Below are 25,133 nucleotides of genomic sequence, written 5' to 3'. Positions count from 1 at the left end.
GAGGCTTGCTAGGCCGCCATGGGGCGCGACCAAGGGGTCATGGGGCGTGTCTGGAAAGCAGCCCATGACAGTAAGCATGAATCAATGACTCAATTTATACAAAAGGAGGGGCTGCCACGTTCCCTCTTGGGATAATTGATTAAATTTTTGTCCGCTTATTAGTTAAATGGGTAATGTTCTATTACCCGCATAATTTAAAAATTGCCCCGAATTACTTAAAATATTACTTACTTTTCACATACCTTATACATCTTTCTACGCTGTTACACATGATACAACTATACACAACTTGAAACCCAAAATTGAAAATTGGGACAACATTACCGCGTATTTTTACCAAAATTACAGGCCATGTAGGCAACATAACTGAAATAATCAGCACACTTGAAGCGTTGTTGCACAAGAGATACAACCTGGCATTGTTTCAATAAAGTTGAAAAATGTGCACGAAGACCCTATTCCAAAGCAATAAGACCTCTCATGATTTGACATCCTTCAGCACTCCGCCCTTCTCAAGTTCACTAACAAGGTCTCTCAATGCTGGAACCTTCATGGCAAGAGTCCTGTAGAGTCTGGAATATCGAGCTCTGGTTCCGTCTGCTGTCCTTGCAAGAGCAAGCAAGCTTAGAGCCTCTGGGAGCTGTGTGAATAACTGCTTCATCTCATCCAAGCTCATATTTTCAAGAACGGTTGGTCTTGGAACAACTCGGACAATCTCACCCCCTTTAGGCTCCTGAACTCGTGAATCAGCTTTAATAACCAGTTCCGAGTTCGAGTTAGCTCCACATTTGATGATGAATGGGTTTGTTGAACCTGTGTTGAACTGAAGAACATTCCACTGTGCCACGTCAGTTTCACCCCCTAATCCCACATCCGCAGGATGTCGAGAAGCATGTACGGTGTCATGAAGCGGGTCATCCTCTTCAGGAATCGACTGTGTCAAATAATTAGCAAGATAAAATACATTAGTTGAAATCAGAAAGAGTATCCTAGTTGAATGACCATCTCATATATCTACAAATAATGTTGGACTAGATTTTTGTAATTCAAAATGATAGTTCCTATATCATTTCAGCAATTTATGTTCGTATTATCTTCAGCGTTTAGCTCTGGTATCATTAATTCCCTTGTGACAGCTCAGCCGCAGTTGGCAAATAGTATCCACTCACATACTCAAAACTAGAAACAAGTGAGTCTCTCAAAAACAGTATTTTCACTTAAGTAAATAGAATGTTATCACATCTACACCCAACCTCAGAGCAGGTAACAGCAAACATGCCTTCCTCAGCTAATTGAAGAGCTGCACAGCTACAGTGCTCATGAAAATTTGCTACTAAAACAGCCAGCCCGGTGAACAAAGCATCCCGCTTTCACGCAGGGTCCGAGGAAGGGCTGCACCCCAAGAGGGTGTGAGGTAGGCAGCCTATCCTGATGCAAGCATCAATGACTGATTCCACAACTGGAACCCATGACCTATAGATCACACGGAGACAACTTGACCGTTTCTCCAAGGCTCCCCTTGGAAAATTTGCTACTAAAACATTGTCTAATAATCTCAACATTTGGACTCCTATCTTCAGGGATGACAAACAGAAGCACCAGATATTAAACAACCACCGGGGAAATTAAAGTAGCCATGTACCTCAACAGCATGCCTAGCTTCTTCAATGTGCCTCCGAGCACATGGATGATCAATATCAAGCAAGGAAGGCATTCGTTCTGCAAGTTCATCTAGAGAAGCAAGCATAGCTTTCTTCCTACTCTTACTGAGGGTGTTCACAGAGGATTGCCTCAATACGTCCTGTTAAAGTTAATTCATCAGATTGGTCTTGCCTCTTGATCCACCAGAACAATTAAAAAACAAAAGATGCAGAGGAAAGAGACTAGCAAATTAATAGAAAACCTTGACTAGTTTCAAAATGCCATCAAGGGAAACCAAGGATGCAAGTCGGGCATCTTCAGCTGCAGTGGAAGGATTTCGAACTGGTGAACTTCCATCTTCTAATGTCAACATTGCCATATCTATTCTCATTTGTTGCAAAATCTGATTATGAAAGTAACATGAGTCATACTTGCCTTCCAACCATCTCAATTCAAATAAAATGCTACATGCAAGAATAATGAGTTTATACGACAAGCTGTGGGATATTAAGTAGCCTAGGCATAAGGATACTGTGGATAATCATCCTCAAACCAATTTTTTAACACCTCATGGAATCTTTCAGCAGTTCAGGAAATAGACTTACACTGAAGTTCTTGCTTTACAGATTATCGAGCAATTGTGGTTCACTCAAAGTATTAATTAAGTCACCAATAGAAGAAAATGTCATGTAATACGGCTTTCTTAATCAAAAGAGATCAATAGTAAATATACTAGATAATCTACAGCTTTGTTGGTTCATCGGTACCTAAGGGCAATTAGATCAGTATCACTTGGAGATTACATATATTATCAAGAGTAGCAATTCAATTTACTAACACACCTTTCTTCTTTTGTGATCAACAGATTCTAAAGCTGAACGCAGCTTCGCCACCTGTGTAGAGTCTTCTGCTGCTTCAGTTGCCAGTGTACCTGCAATGTCCTGATAAAGAATCGAATTAAAACAGCACAAGCAGGAAACAAGGCAAAAGAGAGCCCCTAACTAGATCCAATCTAGTTTTCTTGCCTAAAACTGTATAAAAACACGACAAATTTTAAGCTATTAAAACTAACTAATCCATATTAAGGTTGTGCTGGACAAACACTGCAGTGTGTTTTCCTCTCTTTTTTTCCAAAAATATATGTTGGGTTATCCCCCAACCCTACCCCCAAATTTGGGGGGGTCGTAGTTCAGGAAACCTTTTCCTGCAATAGCTGCCAGAGGGACAAATAGCATAAGCTGGTCGGAATTTAAGATTTGGCTTTATACATGCAACCAAATTGCACTACTTGATAAAATGGTAAAATATGGCTTTGAAAGAGTTGCCCTGAGTTAAAAGTGTTCAGCAGCCGATGCTAAAGCTATGCTGTTTCTTTGATAAGTGAGGATAAGCTAACAAGACCACCCACGAATGAGCAAAATCTGCCTACCAAGAGCCCATTCAGGCAAAATTAAGATTTTTAGTAAGATTGGATACAACTCTAGATTTTTCTTGTGTCTCACGTGGAGGACCAAATCCTCGTGTTTGCATAGTAATTAGTAAGTTAAGAACTTCTAAGCAGATGACATCTTCACTAAGAAGCTTCTTCGGCCTTTGGCAACCATAGACATGCGAATACCAACTTGTCAGGGAGAAAGCAGGAAAGAGAGAAGTTTTGGTGGCCCATCCGACTTTTATTTTGTGCCAAGGGATGAAAGAGTGAGAAGAGGAAGAGGAAGAATTTATTATTTTTCCCATCATATTTAAAGTTCAGAAGCTGCCATCATGTCTAAGAGATGGCAAGGAATTTCAGATCAAAAATAGCTCAAAACCACAAATCACTACTCCTTCCAAAACAAAGAGAATACAGAAGACATAGATAAACAATCATTTTACACACCAAGCAAACAACAGAAGTGACTAATACAAGCTAACTCAAACTCAAACACATACTGATCTTAGAAGCATAATCCAAATCAATAAGAAACCTATACCCATTACATTAGAGTATTGCTGACAAGCAGTTTCTTTAACTTAAAATCCCCCTACGTCACTATAACAGATCGTAAGCCAAAATTAGTACACTGCTTCAAGATTTGGATTCACATGACAAACAATATAAATGTTATAATTATAAAGAAAAATGTAACGATTAGTGTATGTCAATTCTTCGAGAAGAATTCAAAAGCTTGTATGTCAATTCGTCGAAGAAAACTCAAAAGCTGCATGTTGAGATGAACATGTAGCCTTGACAATAATAATACTAATAGTAAAAATCTTAGCATCCCTAAAAGATAAACAAGTATAAATAGTATATTGTGAACAGATTATGATAATTAAATTGGGATAAACAAGTGATAATATAATAGCTCGAAATGCAAAAGAAGTAGAAGCAAATAGAAAGATAACACTTGAAGATTAAGATGATATAATGCACAACTCTCGTATACAGTCTGAATTTCCCAACGAAAAGTTTCTCATTGAAAGGGCTCAAGCAAATAGGCATAGCCAAAAAGTAAGAGATTAGTAGTATGAGATGCAGGGAGTAAAATCCAAAGATCACATGGAAGTACCTTCAAGTGCTGGAGTTGGGAATTATAAACTCTTTTTGCATATTCAGATAAGAGCTGACCAAGTGCATCAGTGTTAGGGGGCACTGCAGCACCTAGTCCAGCCATCCATCCATCCATTATTGCAGTAGAGAGAAGCTCCAGCTGACCCGTCGCTCCACCAACTGTGTCATCAGTGACAGAAAGAAAGTCGAAGTTCTCGGCGAGCCAGTTTCTGATTTGGCGCTGAAGCTCGCCAGCCGGAGTATGTACAAACAGAGCAGCAAGAGCTCTGTTCCCAACCGCAAAACTTTTAGCTTCCTCAGTAATCTCCCTAAGCTTTCCACCAGTTACATGCTGCCTCTGTATGTCCTATATGATAAAATCTAAGTCACATAAGCCATTAACAAGTAAATGTTAAATAGATTAACATGCACAAATAAAAAGCTAGAGACAGGAGAGGGAAAAAAAAACAAATAAATACATCAAAATAATACAAGCAACATGATCAATATTTTTTTTTAATTATAATGGTGTCTGGGCCAGCTTGAGTGCACCTTGACTACTGCACCAGGTACCTGCTACCTCCACCAACACAAGTACCTGACTTTTGAAGTTGGCTTAACTAACATGTGATCAAGCCCCTAATTCGTTTTTCCAAACTCTAGCTTCAGTTCAAGATCTAATCAGTATTGGTATCCTGTATATTTGCCTACTCAGAGGCGGATCCAAGATTTAAACTCTATGGGTTCAGCTTTTAAATTTTTTAGCATTGAACTCATTATATTTATAAAGCTACGGGTTCAAATCTATTATTTGTCATAATTTTAATAGATTTTACACATAAATTTATGCTCCGCATCGAAAGTTATGGGTTCAGTTGAACCCATCGCTTATATGCTACGTACGCCCTTGTGCCTACTCATATAGAGCTTTTCTCAGTTAGTACTAGGCCAGCCAAACATGAAAATTGATTTAAAAAAAATATCTGCATATTTAGTCTCAAAGTGCTGGTAGTTACCACATTCAAGAGGAACAAAAAGGTTAGCTTAGTGTACCAAGTGAAGAACCACTTTCATTATCACCCCATGTTCACACGGCATCAAACAATATTATGAAATGATGCAGAGATTGGTTGTTTTTAAAAGGAAGAAGGTGCTCTAGACGAACAATATCGTGAGTGCACTACCAGATGGAACGAGAAAGCATTGAGAGCTGATTTGCAGAACTAGAATCGAAGATGATGTTCATCCTTTCAAGTTTCAATTCATAGAACTTGAAATCTAGCTAGCCATTGGCTAGGATCATACTAAATGCGACACTAGCCTATGCAAACCATGAAAACAGAAGCTACCAACACAAACTACCGAAGAAGTATTTCATTCCTCTACCAGACAAAATACAAAGATAACACATAAACCAAACAATTACCAAAAAAAGATGCAGACTGGGAAAAGGGACAGGCACATTGCTTGTAATTCATATAAGTCACCTGATCAATACCACGTATCTTCAGTACAACAGATGATAATTTTGATTTCTTTTCTGGCTTTAAATTTACTTTAAACCCTTGAATATGTTCAGCATCAACCAGTGCATTCCTACTTGAATCATAACGAATAGGCGATCTGCCAGGGCTACTACCACGGCTAGAGCTTCTGCTTCGCCCACTATTGGCTTTTTCCATGAAGCGCTCAACAGGAGAAACCTAGATAATTCAATTGGCAGTTGCTTTTGACAGTCAAATAAAGGCAGCACAGAAATTCACTGGAATAACATCTAGAAGAACACCCAGAATCTGTTACCTTTATAGATTGCAACTCCGGCGACCTTGCAAGCAAGGATCTTATATACAAAATCCTAACACGGGAAACAAGCATGGTATCCATCACTCTCTTTGGCTCCATTTTACGAATGAAAGCAAAGACGGCATCTCGAATTTCAGCAAGTATTTCATGCTCCCTAGAGGCACCTGCTTTGATGACTGCTGCCAAAACCTGTATGAAGACCAAAACATTGTAGTTATAGCAGGATAGATTTCATGATAGTTTCAGAGAAAGTGGTCAGTTATTTGTAGAATAAATTGAAGCTGATTTCACCACACCATCATTCAGAGAAGATTAAGTGACCTGATATCAATTCAAATATTTGACAACATCCAGTTTGATACAGATATAAAGAATTACTTCTTGTTTTGACATCAAGGCACATACTTAAACAAGTCCAGCTTGATTTTTTTTTCCGATCAAGAAGTCCAGCTTGATATTTAAAAAAAAATAGTTGCTAAAAAAATGAGTATAGAGCTTGATATTTCCATAAAGACTCCAAATAGAGCATATTCTGGACAGACTATGAAGACCTAATGCGTACTCCAGAGAGCAAAAAGGTCAAAAAAAAAAATCAATTCTTAACCCTACCAGCATCAAAAGCTTGTTTGCTCCATCAGAGATTGCAGCAAGACTATCAAATTGATCAGGATCAAATTCGTTCAATGCAGAAGTAAGATATTCGCCAGCTGGGGTAGTCTTGACCTTTTCACCACCAGACTTAACTAAAGCAACAGTGCCATCAGTCTTATCAGTTGGTGATGGCAATGCTAGCACATCTGTAGCATGTCCTTTGACATTGATATCATTTCTGTTACCCACAAAGCAAAGATATTAAGAACCATGAAAGTAGAGAGACAATAAGGAAATCAGAAAATGCATAATCAATTAACAATGTACACCTTCCAGTTTCTCTACTCTGAGCGGTTGGAACCTTTGGTAACGGACTAGACACCTGCAGAAAGAGCACCGACGAGATTTATTTGGTAACAGCTAGATGAGACTAAAGCACACCCTTTCACCAAGAGCAAAATGCTGAAGCCAAACGATCTATCAGTTTAGCATAGATGATCAGAAATAAACAAAAGTAAAATGCATTCACATGATAATTACAAGTGACTAATACCAGAAATCTTAAGATTCAAATCCAAGGATGATTATTGAACACCAGCGAGAGATTCATTTCATGGCAAAAATCTCAAATCATAATTACTAAGGTATCCAAAGACATCTGATAGGCAGCTAAAGGAGTTTCATTTTCCCCGTCAGGCTAAACATCATTATGCAGGATATATTCGGTTTGTTCTTTCCCACAAATCAATATCACTCTGTTCCTTGGTACCATTTTCCAGTAAGGTAAATCTGTCAAATAGTACCCTTTTTTCTTTCTCATGACAAAATTTTATCTTTTAGATGATGGGTTTGACGATTTGTATGGATCTCCTAGCCACTTCCGTTTTCTTTGGAGAATTTTAAATCTCAATCCCAGGTTTGCTTCCCAATCAGTGATGTCTAAATAAATATAAGGTACCTTTGAGTCCATTCAACCCATCATATCAAGAGAAAACAACATTGTAAGTGTTGAAGACGTAATTAAGAAATAAAAGAGTGCCATATCTAACAATTTAAGCTTTTAGTTGAGTTGGTCACACACTTCAACATGGTATCGGAGCAGATAGAGGTCATAGGTTCGAGTCTTACTGCACCCATTAGCAAAAAGAATTTCCGCGTGCTTGGCTCATCAAAAAGAATTAGGTCCGCACGTAAGGGGGCATGTTGATAACATTAAGAAAATAAAAATGTGCCCTCTCTAACTTAAACTTTTAGATGAGATGGTCACACACTTCAACGGTAAGGAACAAATGAACTAAAGAATAAACACCCTAGCACATCCAAGAAAAATACTTGGGACACCATTGTTACCTGTGTTGATCCAGCTAGAGAGGCTTTCTCTGTCAAACGATCAAATAACTTCTCATTTTCTTCATGCAATTTCTGTCAAAAAGACACATTACTGACTGAAAGAATAGCAGGATATATCTAACCAGGAAAAGCCCAAAAGGTTCAGAGTTCCGTTTCTGGAAGATACTAATTGAAAGTATAGATAAAATTTCTTTTATTTAAGCATATTTGTGGCCCAGAAAGACTTATGCAAGGACCAAAGCCTGATCATCCTCATTGTCAATCCTTTTAACAAAATTTAACTAAAGAATACAAAAGCATATACTACTTTATACACAGTCAGCTTGAATACGCTACCTCAATAAGTGCATCACGTTTTAAAAGTTCCTCTTCTAGCCTCTTGGTAACAGCTGTTGAGTCCATGCCATCCCTTGGTGCCTTCAAACCAGTTTGGTCTGATGATCTCGACTCTGACCCATCTTTTAACCTAGCCTCACTGGCACGTGCTGCCTCAGTTAACTGTGATTCAAGAGCTTGCAGTTTGGCCTACGATATAGCTGTGATCAGAAACTTCAAGCAGAATCATGTGCAGCAGGAATATGTATTTCTTCTACCACAAAATAAGAGGTGAAATACCGTTTCCATTATTTAAAAAATGAATAAACCGCAGAAAATGCAAGAAATATCATCATGCAAGTAAACTTGCAGAAACTAAAATAACACTATCAAATGTTGACCGAATAGGCATCCATCACAAAATTAAAAACAGTGAGCCTCAAGGCAATGATATCCTCTTTCAAGTTTGAGTCGCAGAAAAATAGCTTCTCTAGCATACAAGGATGAAACTGCACAAAAGTAAATTTTAACCTGCTTGACATGAAAGCTTCCAAGCATCTTGAACTGAGCCAATTTAAATGGTTAAAATGTTTGAGAAGTTCTTTCTTAAATGTTTTCATTGCTGTCTACATATATCATAAACCCCTTGTATTTTTTTGTTTAAGATCGTAATGGATCATAATCCCTCAGCCTCAAGGGAAAAATGTATGATAGGTTTAAGGTATTTCCCTTTTCCATTGTTGGCTGACGTAATAACAATTTGAACTTCTTTTGTTTTGGTGGGGTCCGTCAGCCCTGGGATATAGTGCAACGCCCGAGCGACGTGCGAAGGCCCAGGTAGCAAGCTACCTTGATGGACCTTCCCCCTAAAAAATTGGAGTTAATATCGTATCATATATTAAACTAATAAGAATATACTACACTTGATCTTAGCCAAAAGGCCGAGAAAGGTATTAGCAACAATTTGAAATTAGCAAGCAGTATGCAACAATGAGTGGAATAATGGAGCAAGATAACATCTACAATTATACCAGATATATGGCTAACAGAGCAAAAGGCAATTTGTATATCAAGCAACTAACCTGCAACATCTGAACAGTTGAATCACGTTGTTGTATCTCCAATTTCTGCTCTTGCTCCAACTGTAAGAGTTGAGCTACTTGATTTCTAATTTGAGCATTTTGATCCTTCTCTATTTTAAGTTTATCCATAATCATAACATTTTCAGCCTACATCAGAGGGAAAACACTGGAGCTTCTTAATAACATGCTTCCGGACTTGACATAAGGTTTGAGTTTTATCAGTTTGACAGAGGAAAGAAATTAGCATATTCTGAGAGAGTGCACCAATATATTTTCAGAAGAAATATTTTCCCTGATGATGTAAAAGAATACGAGTAGAACATGTAATAGCAGTAACATCAGCAGGACAAGTTACAGGTTTTTAATTATTGAGTAGTTCGGTCGTACGATAAATAACGCGGACCAAGTAATTATTGCAACCACCACTTTGATTGGGCATCACAAGAATGACATAAACAATGAGAAACCTTATCCCCAAACACGTAAAAAGGAATTCTTCAGCACTGAGCACCAAGTAACAGACATCACCATGTCGACCATTTAAATTCATCTTTGGTTCTCGTCTTGATCTTGCCAACGAAAGATGATCAAGTTTATGGAAAAACAAATTCCACCTTTTGTCACAATGCAAAGAAATTTCTCAATACGTAAATAATTTGTGAATACAGTTTTCTTGGCTTTTGCAGACTGACTATGGGATGGGATTGTTTTCCCCATCTTAGACTATGCGATGTTGAAAAGATGGGATTTTCAGTATAATATGTAGAACTCTAGAGCAAGAATGCATAGTCAAGCACCACTGTGCATTATGAAGAACACCACAAGTCTACAGTCTGCACATATAGAGGAAGCCCGAACTGTATTCTGTTGGATTAGGGAAATACGTAGTTTTAACACGGTATATTCCATGCCAACTACTAGAAAGTCTCTCAAATTGGTTAGGTTCACTAATGGCAACTAAAAACAAAGATACGATTCACATATCCAGAGTATGCACATTAAATCATAGAAGTCAAAAATTGGTCCTCTACCCAGGTGTACCAACATAAGGGAATTAAAGTATGGCAATGAGCTTACTTCAAAGAATTTGAACTTTGAAGGAGCATAATTGGTGCTAAATCATACTTCATGGCAGAAGGAGACTAGGAGAGAATTGTGACAGAAAGTGTACGCTGCTTAATCTTAGCTAGAGGCTAATTTGATTAGGTCGGATAATGATGAAGGTGTCGTATGGTCACTGGTCAGTCTTTGTAGGCCAAATTTTACGCAAGGTGGAGAATGATCAGCTTGTATCTGGACGTTTATATCTTAGTAAAATCCTAAAAGCTGAAGGAAGAAGAAGAACAAAAAAAAAAACAAAGGTCTGCTTGCAGTCTCTGAAGGAGAAAAATGTGCAGAATTTAGCATGTTTTCAGTCATAGGATAAAGGCACGCAAGGATATTACAGTTTTTTCAAGATAGCACGTCTCCATATATACACAGATTTTAGGGAACTTGGATATTTGAAAAGGCATCAAGGAGGCTGTTGAGTTGTCCCCCATATATGTGGGATTTGAGGTCCTTGGTCTCTTTAAATGGTCTTGGGCAAACCGCACCTCATAAGCTAGATTTTGGGGTTGAGTTAGGCCCAAGGTCCTCCATTTAACATGGTATCAGAGCCAGGCCCATCCCAATTATTGTTACCAATGTGGGGCCCCCATTTATGTTGTCTACGATCTAGTTTGCAAGCTTGGGAGTGAGGGGGGGTGTTGAGTTGTCCCATATCGGTGAGATTTGAGGTCCTTGGTTTCCTTATATGATCTTGAGAATTTCATAAGCTAGCTTTTGGGGTTAAGTTAGGTCCAAGGTCCATTTAGCAGAGGCCTTCTAAATTGTTGAGAAGTGCTTATGCTTAGACTTTGCTTGTATCACAGGAAAAAAGTTGACCATGAGTTGAGGAGAGGTTCATTTTCTTGTCCATTTTTATAGGAACTTTTGTACCAGAAAAAATGGTATCTCCAATTATAGCCCCTCTGGGATGTAAAATATATGTGGAAGTTCTATATGACATCAGTTTGAACTATATTATTTAAGCACCTATATCATTGTGTTTTTCTTTAATTTCAGCTTCCTCGGCCACTATTTGTGATTGTCTCATTGAACCAAATTATTTAACCTATATCATTGTGTTTGATTTCTCTTCTTATCATCTGGTTGCATCAATATCTTATGCCCTTCGCACATGGCTTCAACTATTTTCATGGGTCTCACTAGATATTTTTAAGCTCCTTAGTGTGCCTCTCAAACCCCCATCCCCGGTTGGGTGGGGAGAGAGAGAGAGCATGCACCATTATATTGCTGAGAACAGCGTAGGGCAGACTAAAAGGTAAGTGTCTCAGGTAGAATGTAGAAGACCCAAAAGCCCCACTAAGTAAGCATATATCGTTCAATAGACCCTAAAAACAGTTAACCATATACACTTTTCCTGAGAAGAGTTAGCCATACGCACTTTATCTTAGATAAAGTAAATTTTCTGCAGATTTCACACAACAAAAATAGCACCACAATCTCTTAAGAGACGCATGCAACAAACTAGTGATAAGTCCAATTTTCATAGCACAGAAATAACATCTTTCCTCTTCTATTATCCTAACAAGAACCACCTTGAAGTATAAAAAATTAAGGAGGAAACAAAATATACGGAAGTTTAAGTTGATCAATGATGAAAAAGAACGGGCAACAACAAGAAAGAGCATATATAGTCACAAACCTTTAAATCTGACTGTAGTGTAAAAGAAACTTTCCATGCCTTCTGAACTTCATTGAAGAGTAGAACTCCTTGATCATTGGCCTGTTTCAGTTCCTGTTTTAGCTCAACTATTTCTTGCTTCAGATCAATAATCTCTTTCTCCTTGTCATAGAGTTCCTTGCGTGTATCATTGGCCTACCAAAAGGGAAAGAGTAAAATCCATTATTTCGTCAAGAGACCGTGTCATATCCGTATGCATTCACCAACCCACAGATCACTTGGAATTCGCGGGTGAATCAATCTTCAACTTCTGAATGTCACCACGTAAGATACCTATATATATCAAAGTAAAAAAGCATTGCCCTACCCCCAAATAAGAAAAGCAAACAAATGAACAAGGACTTGGATCATCCACCACAGTCCTGTTGGAGTGTCCACGGTCGACAAATCAACACTTACAATATCTCTCCATTTCTTGATTGTATCTCGATTCCCAAGGCTTAGTATGGCATTTCTAGCTCTAGCAGAAAAACTGAGGGACGATAACGTCTCAGACAAATTTGAAGCATTCGGACAGATGTTAACAATCAAAAGTGTTTTTGCACTTCCACCTGCAAAAAGAAGTGAAGAAAAGACATTAGAGGTATCTAGCCTGCAAATAAACTTTACAAGGGATAACAGAATAACGAAAGTTAAAACATCTACAAGGTGGTGTTGCACTTACACAAGATACAGTAAGGCAAAAGATTTTAACTCTTTCCACCATGATGCAAACACCGATGGCAGCCAAAGAAATCGTACGCAACTTATTTGGTTTTCGATTATCAACTAATCCGCTCAATATGCAGCTTCAAATTGTAAGCATCACTTGTGTTGAATTGTGTGACTATCTCATTTAAAAGCTTAAATGGTTAGAGAGAGCATAATGTTATTTACTTAATTATATCTTCAACACTCCCAACGCGTGCAGGTTTGATTTTTTTCATGAGCCAAGCACGTGGAATTTTTCCTGATAATGAGTGGAGCTGGGAATTGAACTCAGGACCCTCCACAGATACCGTGTTGAATTGTGTGGCCATCTTATATAAAAGCTTTTTGTTTTCTTTTTTTTTAATAAGGTAAGGTTTTACGGATAAAAGTACCAAAATGGTACAGAAGATTACATAAAAAACAGACATCACCTACAAGAACCTCCAATTACATCTTCCATAGCAGATCCAAAAATTCCATATAATGATCCATATTTCTCTAATAAACACCTCTTCACCAAAAAAGACAAGTTATGCAGACAAGAATTCTTTATTCTAGAAATGTGATTTCTTTTGTTTTCATAACACGCACTGTTCCTTTCACTCCAAATGGTCCATAATATGCATAATGGGATAGTCCTCCAGATCTGCCTCTGTTCCTTTGATAGCTTATATAGAAGCTTAGGTTAATACTTAATAGAGAGGGAAAATTTAATTTACTTAATTATATCTTCACCAACTTGCACACTAAGTGAGTTCCGAATCTTGGGCTACTCAAGTCACAGCTCTAGGAGAAAAAATGCAGGGTAAAAGTGAGTAAAGAATGCAGGGTTAAAGAGAGTGTTACATTTATCCTTGGGATAGTTTGTTGGACCAATACATTTTATCAAGAAAGCATAATAGCATCTTGGACTAAAGAAGCATTTTCTGAAAAGCAGTAGGTACTTGCTACCAAGGGCTCTTGCTCAAAGTAAGTCCAACAGCAGAATACAGAAATTGCACTCTTCAGAAAGCCCTTTTATTTGGTCAACCCATGGTAGATCCAGCCAAACACGTATTTTATGATAAAATGTAAGGTGGATCGATCCAAATATACATATCTCAATTATCATACACTATGTCATCTACTTTATTGTTAGGTGACAAACTAATGCCTCGGAAAACCAGAGGCAACGGTCTCGCTCTTTGTTCCCAGTATCCACAGTCCATCTTTCTGGCGTTGAGATATACTCCCTCTGTTTTAGTTTATGTGACACTTTTTCCATTTTAGTCAGTCCCAAAAAAATGTCACCTTTCCGTATATAGAAACAATTTATCTTTAGAATTCATACTTTACCCTTAATGAATTGATTTACGGCCACGCAGATATCTATGGGTTTTTTAAGACCACAAGTTTCAAAAGTTTTCCTTTCTTTCTTAAACTCCGTGCCAAGCCAAACGCCGCCACATAAAGGGGGATGGAGGGAGTATATTATTAGAATTGGTACATGTTTAAATACTTGTAATGGTGTCCCGTGTTGAAACATATGAATCATATAAAGATGTTAAAAGCTCCTAGCCAAAGACAGTTGTCCCATGTACCCACCCACCCCCCACCCCACCCCCGCATTTTGTGGCTTTAATTTGAGCTGCAGTTTCTTTTATATCTCACAAGGACTGTCCTCAAGACTTTTCTTTTTAATGTTTAAGCTTTAGATAGTTGCACCGGTCATAAGAATCTGATAGTTGGATTTCTAGAATTATTTCCAACCCCAACATGATACAGCAGAAATCTAAAGCTAATAAGAAATTACAATAATATAAATCTCAATTAATCAACGACGCCTCAATCCAAAGCTAGTTGGGGTGGTTATAAAGTAAGCAAATATAATAATTTAGTTTTAGTCATACAGAAGAAGAGTATAAAAAGATAAGCAGATGTTGTCAACCTAAAAGCACACTAAGTAGAGCTCTCCAATCTCACGGAAGATCAGTTAACAGAATATCACGGTAGAGCCCTTCACCATAGAGAAGAAAATGACCTTGTCTAGTGTGTCAAGCTCTAGTCCATGAGCATTACCAAGTCATATAGCTTGAGACCTACTTCTAACGATGAGAAAAAAACAGTGGTTTACAAGTAATCTCTAGAAGAAGCGTCGCAAGCGATCCAGGTTGACTTTTAAAATAACAAAACACAAACAAACTAATACTACTAAAGCAGAAACAGTTGCACATAAGCATGTGTGTGTGCGCGCGTGTATGTGTATGTCTCTATGCATGTATTTATATTACTATTACCAATATCACAAAATTGAATAACATGAAACAAAATATTGAACAATACATGGCAAAATAGTATTAAAGAACATATTGACCAGTATAATTATCAATGAGTTACCTAGTGAGTCTGCAAGTACTTTGGTGAGCGCTGAATTTCCATATGGAACAATGTCCTTTTTTGATGTCAAGGAATTCAAAACATCTCCCAATCTGCATGTCAGTATCAAAGCTGAGTATATATACAGAAAGAGCACTAAAACGCAGTATCACAGTTTTCGTTTCCTATCATTTGGTAATTGTTCCATGAGGGTATTACCCAAATTATTACTATTTCACAAGCATCATCTTAGAAACAAATTTTAACAAATTGGTTTTCCTCGTCCAACTATGTTCTCAAAAGCTATGATGTAACCAGCCCCCTCCGACACGGCAGTTTAGGTGTCGCACCCACGACACTAGTATGGGTGTGGGTATGGGATCCGGACCGGATTTGGTCAAACAATTTTGTGTACTTTGACCACGACGGACAGAAATATTAGAGACAAGATACAATTTGATTCCCGAGAAATCAGAACCAAAACTAGGATAAATTTGAAGAAAACAGCACACCTTATCGATGAAATTAATCATTTACTTATCTACAACTTGAGAATAAAAAAGAAATTCACACTTTATAAGCTATACGTAAGTATTCCACAAAATTTCTCATAATTTAGCGTATTTTTACATTTTTATTTTTTTTAATTATTTATAGTCGGAAGCCCCGCACCCGTACTAGGATCCATATCCCTGAATCGTACAATTTACATCTCGAAGGATCCGACCTCTAGATCCGCACCCGTGTCGAATACTTGCACCTGTGTCCGAGCAACTTAGGGAGCTCTTACCACATGCTTGATGTGGGACCAACTATCCTCTTTGTTTTAAGCTTCCATGCCTATAAGCATTGTCCTTTAGAACTTTCCCAGCGATCCTCCATGTATAAAAATTGAGAAATAAAACATGTAATAGGTTGTAAAAAGCAAATATTTGTTTTCTAGTTTAAGAACTATCACATGAATGCCATCAGCTAAACAAAGGCATTCAGAGTTTCAATCCATAAACGGAAATAGACTGAGAACAAAAAGAAGGTCATCATGGGACCAGAAATGCAAACTGCTCCACCAAATGTCATTCGTGATCCAACAAATACATCAAAAACTCCATACCACTATGTCCTAGACATGGGAAGTGAACATGCACGGATTGAGAATAAAAGTATTATTGATAACAAAAAGTTGACATGAACCACTTACGCAGAAAGTGATTTCATGACATGAAGCAACTCTGTTGCATGCTCCCCCCTATCCTCTTCAACAGTACTTTCACTTACAGCCAAATCAACAAGAGAGAGCTTGCTGTATGAAGTCTCTCCAGTGATCAAGTTGGTATAATGTATATGTACTGTGATGATTCTGAGAATGCAAGAACAATGAAACATACAATTAGAAGAAATGGAAAACACATCAAATTTTTTCTCCAAGCAATTAGAACAGTTAGACAAAAGAACATGGATCATATTGACTAAAAGAAACTGCATTTGCCTTGCAAGAAGCACAGACACAGTCATACAGAGACATAATAGAGACAGAGTTGTTTTTCTTTCTTTCCTTTCAGTACTTTACATAAGAAAATCAGGGTTACAACAATAATATATTATGTCATGAGTAATACCTCGATCAAGTAAAATATATGTTCTCAGAGGCGGATCTAGGATTTTCAGTACATGGGTGCACTACTAAAAAAAAGGAGGAAAAATGTATTAAGTGGAAATTGATCCTTATTCCTCTTGGTAAATAACTCAACCTTTAACCAAGTGCACATTCAACCTTCTTATAGCATGTGTGCCAACAGTTAATATTATACCAATTTTAAAAAATATATACATAAAATATCTAATTTTGAGAGACCATGGGTTCACGTGCTCCATAATCTCTCCTATTATCCTATATATCTGCCCCTGTATGTTGAGCATGTCTATTTTCCCAATAAAAGCACCATTTGAATGTGAACATGCTCAACACGGAAACAAAATTGTTTTTTATGAAGAAAAACACAATTCTGTTTTTTTCTGTTGAAGTGCTTTTACGAAGAAAAACATAATTCTATTCAGCAGAAAAACACAGTTGTTTCTAGAACTGCAAACAGTTTATGACAGAATATCTCAATTTTCCACGGATAGCTTGCTTAGAGGACTTCAGATTAACTCATGGGTAGACCATTAAGCGATCAGAATGGTGACATAGATGAGAAAAAGCATAGGATCAACTGCAACAGACAGATACCAATGTGAAAGGGTTCTAGACCATACAGATGAGAAACTCTAAACTTTGACGTATCGCTTCCTCGATTCTGAAAAGCCAATTTGAGTACTCTGCCAAAATCCATTGGATTTTCAACTTTCTCCTGCAGAAGTTCTACAAAGTAATCCAATGATCCCATGCGAGCCTTCGGCAGATCAGTTCCAGAATGTATGAGCAGATCTCGCATCTGCAGTATTGGAAAGCCCTAACATCAGAAATTTCAGATATGGATTCCTCAAAGGATCATCATAGAGAATGCCGAAAGTGAGAAAACAATTAAATCTATAAGATAAATATGACATCAATAAAACCTGTTCGTTATGAAGTTCAGAAATGGAAACTGAGAAATTATATTTGGATGTAGACGTTGCATCAGAGTTGGATAGATCAAAGAGCTCCTCGAAACACCTAGCATATAAACCACGATCGTGGCTGGATCCTTCCTGCACAAAGGGGGCAAAGTTAGAAAACCAACAGCTTAAAGAGTTGGGTATATGGAAGATCAAAACTTTCGTAAAGGCCAAAAGTATTCAATGTGTCTCAATTGTATCATCGCTCAACATGACTTAGATTATTAAACTTTATCTGAAATACACTGTCAACACTGAATTTCGATAACCAACACCAAATATACAAAGCTTTGAAAACTAACCTCCTAACGAGAAGTTTTCATAAAATCTTATGCATTTAAATGTTGGCCAGCTTAAAGCAGATTACCATTGCAGTTTGCCGAAAGGCATAAAGAGAAGAAATGTATACACTGTTCAAATAAACAGATAAAGAGAAGAGAAGGAAAAGAAGTAAAGAGATGATCGAGAGACCATAGTGTGGGTCTTTCCTGAGTGTGCCTGCCCATAAGCAAATATAGCTACATTGTATCCATCAAATGCTGACTGAACAAATGGCTGAACATCACTAAAAAGTTCAACTGCACAAAGAGAAACTAAAAATGTTACTAAAGTTACATACTCGTACAAGAACTAGTACAGAAAGGAAACAGGTAAATCCCCAGTACCTTGTCCTACATGAGGTCCATAAACCCTGTCAAACTCAAAATCCTTCTTCGGATTATCTACGCTATCATCAGCAGTACTGATACGAAGAGTAACATCATCGGGGAATTCGACAATGGATGGACCTTCATCTTCAAAAAGAGGTCTCACACGACAAAACACCTTTATGTTTCCTGAAATAAAAAATTATAAGGTCTTATCTATATATTTTCACTACATACACATATATGATATATCACTATGCCTAGCTGAAGGCAATAAACATTTTCTGCCATAGTACTGAAAGACTTTCTCCCTAGACTATATTATAGTTTATTTCTAGATTTGAACAGTTCATGTATATTGAGAATACATGTGTGTGTAAGTGAAAATGTATATGCTTATTTTTCTTACTTATCAAAAGAAATCGTATATGCCCATTTTAAGTAACAAGGTTGGAAACTAGAATAATAAAGCCAGGAGTGTAGATAACTAAATACCTTGGGCAGTTAATAGGTCATTAAATAACTTTTTCTTCTCCAATATCAGAGGTGAGATTCTAGCTTCTGTTTCAAGTGCAGCTTGATCTGAATGAGCAGAGAGAAAAAACAGATATGCAAACTATGATCAGAATGCTAGGAAATCAGAAGCCACCATAACCAAAACTCATTAGAGTTTAGACAAAAGGACAGGACCAGACAAAAGAAAAGATAAAAAGAATTCAGCTGTACAAGATCAGTAGTGATCTTTCCTCAAAGGCTTTGAAACTTGATTAAACATATGAAAAGTTGTGAACTAACTTCAAGTTGCGTCTGTGTCTTTTTTTGGTTAATCCATCTATTACAGAAGTCAAGACAAAATGTGCAAAAAGCTTATAACTTACATGTGTTTGACACTGTTTCCCACTCCAAAAGGTCATGTTAGAAAAGCGGCATAAAAGGAGAGGGAATGAAAAGAATGAAGCATAAAATACTTTTAAGTTGAACTTTCTAAACAAGATAAAATTTCAATTACCTATCTTAATCCGTAAATTATCATTTTTCCTGAAGATGCAAAGAGAAATTCGTAATACTTGAATATGCAATTTATAGAGTTTAGTAATGTACTTTTATCTGTGGAACAGGGCATTGGGAGTTAGTCTACTGAACTTTTCCAATATGGTATACTATTAATGATGACACATTACTTGACTTCCATAGTAGTAGCAAGGCACTCATATGCATAAAACAAAAAATACAAGAAGAACAATTGTTGAAATATAATAATTCATAGTAATAAAGATTAATCTTTTTTTCTTACACAAACAAGTTAGCAATGATAAACATCTTAATTGTACAAAAATAGACTCTTAACTAAGTCTTCAATTTTGATTTCTCAAATATCATTGTCGATTTAAGGACAAGATACTGAAACAAATAATTGCGATAAGCTTTTACATCAAATCTAAACTTTATTAACCTACTTTAATTAAAATGAAGCGCAAAAGGCATCGCAAGATGCTTAATGCATAGCCACACGCTTTTAGGCACTCTCGAGGATATTACAACTTATCTTTAAAAAATGTTGGGGCTTTTGAGGAAAGATAAAGTTATAATCACTTTAAGAATTCCTAGATGCATGCGGCTATGCATTATTTGGGTTGAGTTGGGTTGGACTGGATTGCCCTAGCAAGCCTCAAAATATAAAGTTGTACATTTAAATACAAACATAGATAAAGTACTGGTCATTTACCTAGCTTGCGGGTTTTATCAGCAAGTACACCAAGGTAGCGTGTCACACGGTCTAGTTTCGCGTTCGAATATTCCTGCAGGTCGCTCGCTTCTTGTCTCAGCTCTGTGTAATCTTCCCTGACAAGCTGCCCAGAAAGAAAAAACAAGTGTGGTAAGAAATTACTTTATTGCTTTTCCCTGAACAGGTCACATTATCTAGGAATAAGATCTTTTCGATTTCCAGAAGAAGCGCCTAAATTACCCTAAGGGGTAAAATGACGTTAGTTCCTCCAAAAGAATCTAGCAGCAATTTATTTAAAGCCTTGTGCTTAACATAGTACGGGTAATCATGGAGTTCCAATGCCATGCTAATGCATAACATCAAAACAACTTTTTAGAAAGTGATTAATTCTTAGTTAGGATGTCCTTAAGTAACTCGAAAAACATGCCATATACAAAGTTTATATCACTCTATTGGCATGAATAGACTGAAATCAGTCTCCAATGTGTCTTCCTCTTGATTTCTCTTGCTTCTTCACTACATAACATGGTCCAGTCAACTCAGCCATGTCCAATATTGGAAGGATATTGGCATTGCATTTCAACAATCTTCTTGGGCAACCCGGTGCATTAAGCTCCCGCTATGCGCGGGGTCCGGGGAAGGGTCGGACCACAAGGGTCTATTGTACGCAGTTTTACCCTGCATTTCTGCAAGAGGTTGTTTCCATGGCTCGAACCCGTGACCTCCTGGTCACATGGCAGCAACTTTACCAGTTTCACCAAGGCTCCCCTTCATTGCATTTCAACAATAAGTAATAAAAATATAGAGTGAAGATATACAATAAAATACATCAATTACATAATGGTTTGAGAATTGGAGTATCTATAATGGTCCTGAACCACAATACCACCTTTGACTTAAGAGTTTTGGTGAAGCTTAGAGCTTCTGACATGCTATTAGATTTGACCTTAGGAAAGCTTGTTCTTACACTTGTAAAATCCACATTATCCACGTCTAAACCACAAGTCCCGTGTGCTGAAGGGTGTCGGAGATACATATATTCAGAATTGGCTATCCAAGATTTTTTTAGGGGTTTATTTGTAATTGTCTATGGCTACAAAGTTTGACTTGGATGAAAAAATTTCAACAGCTATAAGGGTCTTTTCATATCTTTTAGCTTAATTTTTTTTTGGAACAGACAAAAAGGCATCCATTTGTCTTCCAGTATGCCCTTTCTTGAGATGCAATAAATGCCCTTCTTCGTCATGACTGTCCTCACAACTGTTTATACATTGACACTGCTAATTCAAAGGTTAGATAGCAATAAGTACATTTAAAGAAGAAAAATCACAGTGCCTATAAACAGATGCAACTCCCTATTTTCTCTCCTAGATATGGGTATCTTCAAAGTTCATTCGCCTACTGCACCTCTCTCTTTCTGCTTTTACTGATTAGTATAAACTCACAGCAACTGCTGAAACTTTTACCAGGCAAATCCTCACAAGTTTTCCAGGTTCAACTGAAGGAAGGGAAAAGAATAAGTAAGCACTTCCATTGTTTCTTTCTCTGCCCAAATATGAAGAAGAGTTTTGTTTACGAAATATAGAATCTGCACTACTGTCTCTGCCAGGTTTTAACTTATAGTTTTGGTACGTGGCATGCGAGAAAGTTACTAATCCATCAAATATCAGCTCTGAAAGCAAGCAAACTGTCAAAGGTTCCTCATGTGAAACTCATCATTTTCCACTAATACACCCGGAAAATGTTAGTAGTTTATATCCTTATTTAGGAGCGAAAACAAAAACCTGAGATACACCATACAACAATGGGCAACCCGAGCTGTTCATCAATTCAGGTATCATCTATATATCTACAGAAACCCAAGAAGAATCTTTTTTTGATAAGATAAGTAAATAAACCCAAGAAGAATCTTAACTTCCAGAAAATGGCTTGCTATGGTCTTTCCACTTCCTTCTATTAGTTTACTTACTATTATGGCACTATGCCTTATGTTACACGGAACCTTCATCGGTTTTGACGTAGCCCTGTCTATGGGCTTATAAGGGTGTGGCAACCTTGTGCAGATTCTTCAAAATACACTAACAACTAGCAAAAAACTTGCTGTACCTCCCAGATACTTCCACATACCATTACTGGATACTGGGAGAAATTTAATGGGATTGTTCACCCTATATAACATGAAAGAAATTAGCTTATCAAATCAATTGAGAACCTATATGATTAATTTTTCCACCTCGCAAGAATATGAATGTGCACTAGTATCAATCACTCGTACGACCACCATAATTAACCATTTGTATATATCTTCTGTCTCTATTAATTACTGTCTCAGTAATAACTAGAGGAGAACTCTTTGTTTCACATGCCAAAGTTAATATTTTAATTGTGTATCTAAGAAATGAATTCGCTTTAGGCTGCTAGTTATTACTAGACGTAAATACTAGAATCTGTAGAGGTCTCTCTCTCAAACATGACCAAACATACATAGAATTGTAGCCAAGCAACCATTTTCGATGGATCAAAAGTAGTTCAACATAATTCCAAAATGGAATACTTCACCACATAAGTCAAAAGGAATTTTAGCTTATCAAATAAATTAAGATCTAATAATCAAAATTTCCATCTCCCTATGTTGTTATTGTACACTAGCATCAATCACGCATACTACCACAATAAATAAACATAGGTATATACCCTCTACCGCTAGCTAACATCTCTTAGTTCCACATGCCAAAGTTAATATTAAGAAATTTCACCTTATAAAACAAATTTAGAATCTTGATTACTAACTTTTCCATCTCTATAAGATTTTAACTGTATACTAGTTCCAAAATAGACATATAATCTAGTAGCAAACTAACCATTTCCAACAAAAAGGACCAAAAAAAGAATCCAATATAATTTCAAAAATTGAACACTTGGCTACCAAATAAATTAAGAACTCAATAACTAACTTTTCCACCTCTCAATAACATCGTTGTGCTAATAGGACGGATCCAGAAAAACTTGTTGTGTTCATCTTTAAGGTTCCTAGCACTGAATACGTTATACTTGTAATATTACAGGTTCAAGATTTGAAATTTGTTAAAACTTCAGTAGTTTTTTTTACGTATTAATATCTTTCAAATTTTGAAATTTGTTAAAATTTTAGTAGTTTTCACACACACACACACACACATATATATATATATATCAATGTTCTTGTCAAAGATACTAGGTTCAGTTGAATTTGTAGCCAATTCACTGCATCCGCGGCTAGCTGTACATTAGTATTAATCACTCTTACTGCTACAAAAATGAATATAGCCATTAATCCTCTACCACTAGTTTCTAAAAAAACTTCGAACTCTGAGTAAATACAAAAAAGGAAATAAAGTTCCAAATGCATTGTATATTAGAGCACTTCGATTATACAAAACCTCATTAATATCTACAAATAAAGTACTAAAGTACTAAATTGGCATGTAAAATAGGGACCTTTAATTTGTCCTTCAATTTCAAGAGCTTTGAGTTGAGAGCGTGCTTAGATAGTTCAAAATGCGGCGGCGCACCGGCAGCAGCGGCGGCAGAGATCGAGTACCGGCGAGCCAAAGGCGCCGGCGACGGTCTCTGATATTCTTCGTGCTCCGTCGTCGACTTCCGAGGTTGAAACCCTGGCACATCCCAACTCCACCTATTATTATTGTTGTTGCTCTTCTGCTCCGACATTTCTAATAAGGTTTTCAATTAAATCAAAACTATATGCAGACCATACAATAAAAATAAATAAATTAGTGAAATAATGGGATAAATTTATGAAGAAATGGAGCAGAAGAGAGATTTTGAGAGCTCTCTTCTGTCTTTCTCTCTCTAAGGTTTGCTTTTTGCTTTGTCTGAGCCTTTATTTCTCTCACTGTAAATTGAATTTGTGGTTGTTTGAATTTCAATTGGGGGAATGATAGAATATTTGCATTTTTTGTCCCTATATATTTTGTTTGTATTAATTTAGTCCTTTTGGATTTGAGGGTTTGTTCCCTTTTTTCTTTTACTTATTTACCTTGGGTTCTAATAAACCTAGAAGTTTTTGTTTCGACCTTATATTTATATTATAAAAATTATTAAATATGCGTAAATATTCAATTGTGAACCTATCAAATTTAGAACTAATAAACTTCACTAGCTCCCATTTGTGACTGCATTAGAAGTCCATACCATATTAGCAGCCATACATTAGAAGTTCATACTATGTTAGCAGCCACTATCAATGAAATGAAAAGGGTTATAGAAATATGGATAATTTATGTTATTGTACATTGTACATTATTAATACAGAGAGATGATAATGTAAATTATTATATCATAATCTAAGTTTAACACGTGAAGTTATTGAATTTTATTTCATATACATCATTTTATACAAAAGCAACTCGAACTTTACTCCATTTAATAATTGAATTTTACTAAATCTACAAGTCGAGCCTATATTTGGCTTCGATTTTATTTCGACTCATATAAAATTCATGTCAAAATTTAAAACATTTAAACTTAACTTGACCTGACTCGTTTATAACTCTACAATCCAACCTCCTATCTCATTTTTGCTGAATCAAATGTCGTATAATATGATTCAATATAGTTATGTTGGAAAATATCGCTTAAGTTTAGAAATCATTTGGTGATAAATTTGATCTTTTCAAAAAAAAAAAAAAACTTTAGAAATTGATAAAAATTGATCAACTAAAGACAAATTTTAGAGAAAGTAGTAAAGATTTTAAAGAAATTAAACTACATAATATCAAACAAGTAATACGGCAAAAGATTGAATGGTTCCGAGCTGGATAAGAAATATTTGAAAAGAGAAAAGGTGAATAAATAGAATTAGGAAACAATTATTTTATACACTATAAGAATCACGAAGCATTTGAAATTATCGAAAACAAGAAGGGCACAATCGAAACTACGCAAAACCTCGAGGGGCGAAAAGTAAAGTTTAAAAATAGAAATTGATACTAAATGACGTCGTAGTGATTCTGGTGAT

General features: G+C 36.6%; 1 protein-coding gene and 1 pseudogene across 2 annotated transcripts; both read right to left on the bottom strand.

Annotated features, from left to right (window-relative positions):
• Nucleotides 1-273: 273 nt before the first annotated feature.
• Nucleotides 274-24,029, bottom strand: LOC107796397 (kinesin-like protein KIN-14B). Of its 2 annotated transcripts, none has more exons than XM_075224735.1 (23): nt 23,594-24,029; nt 20,117-20,240; nt 18,886-18,972; nt 18,409-18,579; nt 18,215-18,321; nt 17,705-17,836; nt 17,402-17,580; nt 16,347-16,505; nt 15,170-15,261; nt 12,503-12,654; nt 12,065-12,238; nt 9,316-9,462; nt 8,255-8,443; nt 7,919-7,990; nt 6,898-6,950; nt 6,587-6,806; nt 5,975-6,166; nt 5,662-5,877; nt 4,194-4,541; nt 2,484-2,582; nt 1,904-2,044; nt 1,618-1,801; nt 274-989 (listed from the first exon to the last, which is right to left on the bottom strand). In XM_075224735.1, the coding sequence occupies exons 1-23, from the start codon at nt 23,822-23,824 to the stop codon at nt 976-978; spliced, it is 3,483 nt and encodes a 1,160-aa protein (XP_075080836.1). In that variant the 5' UTR covers nt 23,825-24,029; the 3' UTR covers nt 274-975. The 2 variants fall into 2 exon arrangements, with proteins under 2 accessions (XP_075080836.1, XP_016474639.2); XM_016619153.2 differs by having other exon boundaries at nt 274-934; nt 1,643-1,801.
• On the bottom strand, nt 9,013-9,187 carry LOC142166749 (U2 spliceosomal RNA; annotated as a pseudogene).
• Nucleotides 24,030-25,133: the final 1,104 nt, after the last annotated feature.

The sequence above is a fragment of the Nicotiana tabacum genome, chromosome 11 (assembly GCF_000715075.1).
Source record: "Nicotiana tabacum cultivar K326 chromosome 11, ASM71507v2, whole genome shotgun sequence".
Taxonomy (NCBI): domain Eukaryota; kingdom Viridiplantae; phylum Streptophyta; class Magnoliopsida; order Solanales; family Solanaceae; genus Nicotiana; species Nicotiana tabacum.
Note: the sequence above shows the minus strand (reverse complement) of the source record. Positions and strands in the feature narration are given on the sequence as shown.